The sequence below is a fragment of the Protomyctophum bolini genome, assembly GCF_963924005.1.
Source record: "Protomyctophum bolini genome assembly, chromosome: 5".
Taxonomy (NCBI): domain Eukaryota; kingdom Metazoa; phylum Chordata; class Actinopteri; order Myctophiformes; family Myctophidae; genus Protomyctophum; species Protomyctophum bolini.
Window position 1 is genome coordinate 7,716,529 of NC_137866.1, and position 8,337 is coordinate 7,724,865.

Genomic DNA, 8,337 nt, shown 5'->3' on the forward strand with positions numbered 1-8,337 from the left:
CCATACAGTATGAGTCACCCAATCTAAATGCTGAACCCTGCGTGTGCGTGTGGGTGTGTGTGTGTGTGTTCTCTTATTCCTGCGTTGGCTTCTAGTACATTTTACTTTAGTACTGTATCATTTTGAGGTTTGAAAAAATAATTATTATTGTTATTTTACTGCAATGACACTTTAGTTACTATTATTATTATAAATATTGTTATTTTACTACAATGACACTTCAGTTACTTGGATGATTTGGATCATAATGACAAAACATTAATTTACATACTGTACAGTTCAATCCTACATTATACATTTGGGCATTTGAAAATAGCTGATCTACAAGCTCACAATGCGTCACGATGCGGCATATTGTGAGCTTGTAGATTGGCTGTTTTCAAAAGATTTTTACTGATAGGCCTACATATATACATTTGAAAACTAATCTGCATTATGAATACTTTTTAAAAGATATTATTTGGTCTTTTTTTGCCTTTATTGATAGATATACAACGAACCCACAACACCCTGTCATGCTGGATTACCAGCCAAAGTGCCTGGACCGCTAAAATGGCCCAGGCCATGATGAGTACTTTTTGTTATGGTCTGGCTCCCTGCCTGTCCATCTTTCCACTTTGGCCACTCCCCCCTCCCTTTGTTGCTACACACACCTGTCTCCAACTGCCTCATCAGCCCAATTGTTCCCCTCTCACTACTCACCTGTGCCCACTTCCCCTATCAAGCCTCCACCTATAAGACTGGACTCATTCTGCTCATTCTTTGCTAGAGTATAACCATTTGTTAGTGTGTTTTCCGGACTCCTGCTTTTCAGTACATTTTTCCTGAGTGTTCCTCAGGTTTGACCCTCTGTGTTGTTTTGGACTTTGTTACTTGTTACTCCTTGTTTACCTTTTGACCTGCCTATTGGATTTATGGTTTGCCTGCCTGCTTCACTTTATGTAAGCCTTCGCCTTATGTTTCGTCATCATTAAACTCTTGCAAAGTACTCTGCCTGTGTTGCCTGCATTTGGGTTCTACTTTGACACGCACCGTAACACTTTTACTTTTGGTATACTTTAAGTAGGCCTATACATTTTGATGCCAATATTTTTTAATTCTGGACTTTTACTTGTAACAAAGTATTTCTATATTGCTTTGTATTGATACTGGTCTTTTCTTCTATCATCTCATAGTAATGTGGGACTGGCCTGGGCCAGCTTAGCGGTCCAGGCACCTAGGCTGGTAATCAAGTATGACGGCGTATCGTGGGTTCGAGTCCTGATCCCGACGCCTTTTGCCGCATGTCCCCCCCCCCCCCACCATCTCTCTCCCCCTTCCCTCTTAAAACTGCTGTAAATCTATCAATAAAGGCCAAAAGCAACAAAAGAAAGTAATGTGGGAGTCGGACTGTTTACTTCCATCATCTCACAGTAATGTGGGAGTGGCGGTCCAATGTCCCTGCAATGTGCACTCACAGAGCGTGGGCGAGAGGTTCTTCGAATGCATGTCTAACGTGTGTGTGTGTGTGTGTTTTGCTTCTCTCTCAGTCTCACAGAATGTGTGGGAGCCGCGTCCAATGCATAATGTGTGTCTGTGTGTGTGTGTTTCTCTCACAGAATGCGGGAGCGGGGTCCGTGCGTCTGTGGAGTAGGTGTGTGGAGTCTGTTGCTGTCCCTCTGCCTGGCGTCGCTCACACACGCACACAGAAGCCACACTGGTAGGTGGATACGTTGTGTGTGTGTGTGTGTGTGTGTGTGTGTGTGTGTGTGTGTGTGTGCAGTGTGTGTGTGTGCGCCTGTGAAAATCTGCATTGTTAATTGATCTCAGAGTTTAAGTAAACATGTTTGGCGGTTTGTGTTGGCTTCTCTGCTCAAAGGAATTAAGAACACCTTTTGGCATGCAAAATGAGTATGGAATGCAAGTCATCAAGTTAATTGGATCACAATATATGCACGTGCGTGCAAAACATGAGTGATTGAGTATGTGAAAATGCGATAAAGAATGTATAGGGCAGGCCTAGGTGTATGAAGTTTGTACGTGTGTGTGTGTGTGTGTGTGTGTGTGTGTGTGTGTGTGTCTGCGTGCGTGCATCCGTGCATGCGTCCGTGCGTGCGTGTGTAAATATGTCACTGTAAGCAGCGATTACAAGAATGTGCATTTGATGTATTTTCATTTGAAGGATCAGAGCTACAGTATGATGAGGAATGACTTGCTCAGTTTTGCTTAGTCCTGACTCTACTATACAATACTCATATGGGAAACTATTCATGCATTATATATAAATATAAGAAGAAACTGTAGTCACTCAATAACAGTATAGCACAATTTGAAATGTGCACCCTATATGGCCAGACAATTAATGTCATCTGTGTGTTTGACTATAGGGTTTGACTGGATTGTTGAATTCCTACAATGTTAATATTTTGATCTATGGCATTCTTTCTGCCTCGTATCGAACGGTTAGCTAATATGACTGAAGAGCAAAGTACGGTGGCCGAGTGTCTGCAGAATATTCTCCCCTTAGTATTCCCTGAAGAAGGCCGAAAGGTCTTGGATAATAATAAATACACAGCATCGTGGCTACGAGTGTGCAGCCCTTTTCTCATTTTTGAGTGGTGCAACCACTCCTACAACCAGCAATGTCCGTGTATGTAACTGTTTGTGTACCTGGATGAGCACGAGTATGTGACCTATTTATACCAGTAGGGGGCGCCAGAAACAGAGAGAGGGGTAGTGCTGTGTCTCTAATGAGAGAGAGAGGGGGGGGGCGGGGGGGGGGGGGGATTGCACCACTCAGTTCACACGTGTGTGATTTTTACTTATTTACTGCCCTAGGCCAGCACCTCACCAACACTGGTGTGTGCCCTTTCCTGTCTTGTCTGAATATTCTCCCCTCGCCTGATATGATTGAGGATGCGCTAGGACGTGTAGTGTACACACATCCAATGCATCCCTCGATTGGATTCCCTAGGACGTGTATACACACATCCAATGCATCCCTCGATTGGATTCCCTATAGGACGTGTGGACATGGATGGAAACGGTTAAGAATCAATGTGGAATGTTGTCGAAACCAGTGGCTTCGGAGCCCATTGAGTTCCCCTATAGCAGCACAACTGCCTCAGGCACCTGCTGTTAGAAAGCCACTTCAATAAAAGGAGAGATCAACTCGTTGCAAAACAAATAGTTTTATTGAATAAAATACTCCATTTACATGTAATGCATAGGATTAGCTTAATAGGGAGAAACCCCCCTGTTGTGCTGGTGGTGGCAGTGCCCAAAACCAATTTTAAACATTGCTATGCAACGCCTCCTTCACCACCAGCTATGGGATCTTTGCAACCGCTCTTCATTCACCTCTGAATTTTAGTATTTCAAAGTGTCTGTGATGTCATGGACACTGGTCTCACTTCCTTCCTGGTCTATGTGTTGTCTCAGTAAGACAGCCCTCCCCTATAGAGTATTAAAAGGATAGAGACTGAACCGGAGCTCAATGTTAAAGCCCAGACGCACAGGGTTTCCTCGTCATAACTCCACGGATCCGCCTGCAGTCCCCACTCTTACCACTAAGGCAGAGTGCCTCAACTCAACGTTGGAGAGCTTCACTGGGGGCTTGTCCCCTATCCACAAGGTGGGGTGAATGCAGCAAAGCATTATGGTAATTGTAGTAATCCAGCAGCAGTGAGACCAGTGTCCATGACATCACAGACACCTTGAAATACTAAAATATCTAAAAACACATAAAAACCAAAATCCCCACCAAAGTATTTCTCCCAAACATCATTAAAATAAGATCTGGTTGCAAAAAGGTGAAGTGGCCCTTTGAAGCCGGAATCCAATCGCCTGATTGGCTGACTGCAGATTGGCTATAGAAGTGCTGCTCACCTCTCAACAGATAGCTTCCTTTACACTTAAAGCTACATCAGCTTGAACCCTGATGTAGAAAGATATTTGATACCACCTTCTTCTCACGCAGGGGTCTTATGTTTTTCAGGCCAAGGACCCCTTAGTTGAGAGAGAGAGATGAAGCAGGGACCCCCCTACTACATATTGGATTCATGTTAATTGTCACAATTAACATGAATCCAATATGTAGTAGGGGCTTCAATTAAATTGTGTATTGTTCTCTTCTATTAGTTCTTGATGTTTGTAGGATTTACATTTCAATTCAGACTTTTAGGTGAACGTAAGGCAAGTATAAGGCAAAGCGCTTGACGATTCAAAATGTGCTTTTAAATCATGTTTGATTTGAACATAGGTTTTGTGCTCTCCTGTCAAACGCGTGGCCTCGGGATGGCCATGGCCTGCTGCTGTGGTAGTATAGATGGACAGAGATAGACGGATAAACTGACACATGGACAGATAGACTGACATTATGTCAGTCTAAGGGTTCATGCTGTGACGCCTATCTGAATCGACAGGCACTTGGAATTGTAGGAGTTGAGGCGTTTGACCCGGTTCGGTTCCACAGATACATTTTGTGAAAACACCCAAATTGCAAGCTCACTCGCAATGCGGGGCGTTGAGCTCGTAGATCCGCTATAGTATTCACATTCAGTAGATCCTGTGATCTTTTGTGGCCAGATGTAATTTCTTGGGGTCTAGTAGGACTATAGTAAATAATAATAAAGAATCGCTATAAAATGGTGTAAAAAACATATTTAGCCCCATGTTCGAATGCCCCCCTTTCAAAAATAGCTAAAATCGCTAAAACGAAAGAAAACAGCTAAAATAACACTCAAATTACTTTCTCTAATAACAACCTAAAACATGAACCTAAAAATAAATAAATAAATAAAGTTGTCCTCAGAATGCTGTAAAATAGACGTGAACTGAGCAGGCCTTGTGGCGCAGCAGGCCTTGTGGCGCAGCAGGCCTTGTGGCGCAGCAGGCCTTGTGGCGCAGCAGGGACTGCAAAGAGCCAAGGATTCACAATGAACTAGAGAGAGAGAGAGAGAGACGGGATTCTGGGAAGAACGCACAAAAACTCCCTTAATAGTTATTCTGAGGAGGGGAGGGGGGTTAATCCAACAAAAGGTCTCCTCAGTTCAGGGGCTTTTTACTCCTTTGTAATCATGTCAGGATGGGGTGCCTGTACAACACGCCCGTGGGCTAGAAGCAAAGGAGTATAAGGAGAGTAGTGGGGGTGGGGTGAATCGTAAGCCCCTGTTACTTGGATAACTCCCTTTGCAGCAGGCAGGGAGGCAGGCAGGCAGGGAGGCAGGGAGGCTGGGAGGGAGGCAGGCAGGCAGGCAGGCAGGCTGGCGTCTGGGTCACTGATATTGAGGTCTTCTATTCTTCTTCGCAGACACTCGGCGCTGCTGCTGCCTCCCCATATGTGGTGTTGAAAGCCAGCCAACTTTATAGCAACAACAAAAAAAGCATTGACATGATTGACAGATTTTTACCTATTCCTCTATATACCTTAGGGCTGGGCAATTAACCAAAGATGTACAGTATATCCAAACCCATATTTACAACCAAGTGCAGCGACAAGGACACAATCTGCTGCCAGCTTCCAAGCTCCCACCCATGAACCCACGAACAAATTGCTATTTGTGTTCAATGGAGCCCACCTATACAGTATGTAGTGGTGGGCCAGTGTTTTTGGCCTCTATGCCACTGGGATACCCACTCCCTCTGTTCTTTTATCAAACAGAGGCTGGGTATGTAATTCATGCTGTAGTGTATAATTGTATATACCATAGCTCCCTAGAAGGCTTACTAATTAAGGTTGAGCTGGTTGGGGTCATGTTGTAAATTGTTCGCCTTGTGAGTTCAGGTTCACTTGCCAAACAGCTGCAACAACACCTGGGCTGAATCTCTTATTACCAAACCGTTATATGTTAGGTATACTGTATGTCTGAAAGCACATATACAGTACACAGGACTGCAGACGGCCATAATTACTACCCAGGGGGAACACATTGGAAATCAACGATATTGATCGCAATACATAATGCATTAAGTATAATATGACATCTGTAGTCAAGATGTATAGTCTTGACTACATCTACATCAAGATGCACTATAGATGGAGATGTCTGTACTCAAGGACTACTACATGTATGTACAGTAAATGCACATACTGTATACAGTAGGCCTATATGCACATGTAAAATATTGATTTTGTTCGCATGCATGCCCGCACGCACGCAGCTTACTTATAGAAGACTTAGGCACCGCATGCACACATTCACCTTCAAGCACCACAAAGTGTACTCTGACTAATGCACATACGTTGCTACCAGGGGACATTTTGGGCTAAATATATATTCTTTAACACGGACAAAGAGCTAGCCCTGAATGACAATATCAGGTCTGCTACTCTGTGTTCAAATGGCTATACTCGCTATTTAAACATTTATTAAACGGCAATTCTCACTACTTTTAAAACAGTTGTTTTCTAATTTATGGAATTATGGAGGGTTTCGGTGGTCCTCTCATTATTTCCAATGCACTGCATTAGTTTAATGTGTTGAGTGTTGCGACCCAGCGGCCTTGTATGCAACACATACTGTACACCCAGGGATTACTCACCACCGGTTGAACAAAAGAAATACAATGTTTATCAACTGATAAAAAACATAAATAGAAAATGGTTCTGGCCGCCTGAGGTGAAATATAATGAGATCATAATTTCTCCAAGGTCCTTTTGTTAGTGTGCATGTATCTTATGTCGATATTGTGTGTGTGTGTGTGTGTGTGTGTGTGTGTGTGTGTGTGTGTGTGTGTGTGTGTGTGTGCGTGTGTGCGTGCATGCGCACCTACTGTATAGTTTGCTGCATTTGTATGTGTTATCCGTGTGAGTAGCTGTATGCACTTTAACCCATTCTGACCTGAGATCAGATTCATACGAGGTTTCCACTGGACACACACTGGTCTGATCAACCCATTCTGACCTGAGATCAGATTCTAAAAATGTCAGTCGATTTTTCAAAAATAGCAGACCTACAAGCTCATAGCGCGCCACTCGGTGGCGCGCTATGAGCTTGTAGGTCTGCTATTTTTCAATAGCTAAAGCATAACATAATGCTGACACCAAAATGGGTTCCCGTTCAGAATGGGTTAAAGTACAAATCCCTCAAAGTTGTAGGCCTACTTAACACTAATGTTCCTAAGGACGTGTATACACGTTTTGGGAATCCAAACCACGGGGTGCCTCCTTGGGCGTGTAGGCATCCTTAGGTCTTTTGTATTGATATAATGTGTTTGGTGCATGCGTGCGTGCTGCTGTTTATGGCTCCATTAGAATAGCTCATATAATAACTCTAAATCTATGGTGCTCTGCATGGTTTTGACCAAAAGGTCAACGTTCTGTCTTCATTTCTGACTTCAGGAAGCATCTCGTTTGGAATATAAACGCTCCTAGAGAGACTTTAGATGTGGCAGCGAGAGGTATAAGAACGGAAGATTATGCCTGGTTTTTGGGGGGGGGGGAACGGAAGGCGGGGCATTTCAGCCTCATCGTGTTGGCACTCTATCTATAGCCCCATTATTGTGAAGAATTCCCCAGGCAAAAAAGTACAGTACAGTGAAGCACAGTACTTAGCCTAAGTAAATGTACTTAGTTTATACCAGCTCAGTGGCCTTGTGGTTATATAGAGTGTCCGCCCTGAGACTGGGAGGTCGGGGGTTCGATCCCCGGCCCGGGTCATACCAAAGACTCTAAATAATGGGACCATGCAGTGCCTCCCTGCTTGACACTCAGCATCAAGGGTTGGATTGGGGGGTGGGAAGTGTGAGGACGCTGGCGTCGACTGTTCGCCGCTTCACCCTCCCAATGTATGAATGAATGAACCGTTGTAAAGCGCTTTGAGCACTTGGAAAAGCGCTATAAAAATGCAATTCATTAGTTACATTACACCACTGCATGTTTGTAACACAGTGTGCATATGCATCTTGCATGCATAATGTGTGTGTGTGTGTGTGTGTGTGCTTAACTCCTCTGCTCCCTGGTCGGCAGTCAGGTGTGCTATCTCGACTCCCCGTCCGTCTTGGGGACCGTCTGTCTTGACAAGGCAAGGGCAAACATTTTCATACGGCATAATGGAGGGCGTACTGAAAGAACACATGGATTTATGGGAGAGAGAGACACACAGCGCTGTGCATGCTCAAGCCATTTAGACCTGAGCTGTCTTTTAACCCATTCTGACCTGAGATCAGATTCATACGAGGTTTCCACTGGGACACACACTGGTCTGATTAACCCATTCTGACCTGAAATCAGATTCTAAAAATGTCAGTCGCTCTTCGATTTTTCAAAAATAGCAGACCTACAAGCTCGTAGCGCGCCACTCGGTGGCGCGCTATGAGCTTGTAGATCTGCTATTTTTCAATAGCTAAAGCATAACA

General features: G+C 44.1%; 1 protein-coding gene across 1 annotated transcript in view; it reads left to right on the forward strand.

Annotated features, from left to right (window-relative positions):
• Window positions 1-1,599: 1,599 nt before the first annotated feature.
• Window positions 1,600-8,337, forward strand: part of LOC308316248 (chemokine-like protein TAFA-2) — a gene marked incomplete at both ends in the record, with an annotated part of 61,799 nt that continues 55,061 nt past the window's right edge. Inside the window, one exon of the mRNA XM_080764749.1 lies at window positions 1,600-1,699. Coding sequence (XP_080620875.1) covers window positions 1,600-1,699 — 100 coding nt within the window. The remainder of the gene's footprint in view (window positions 1,700-8,337) is intronic.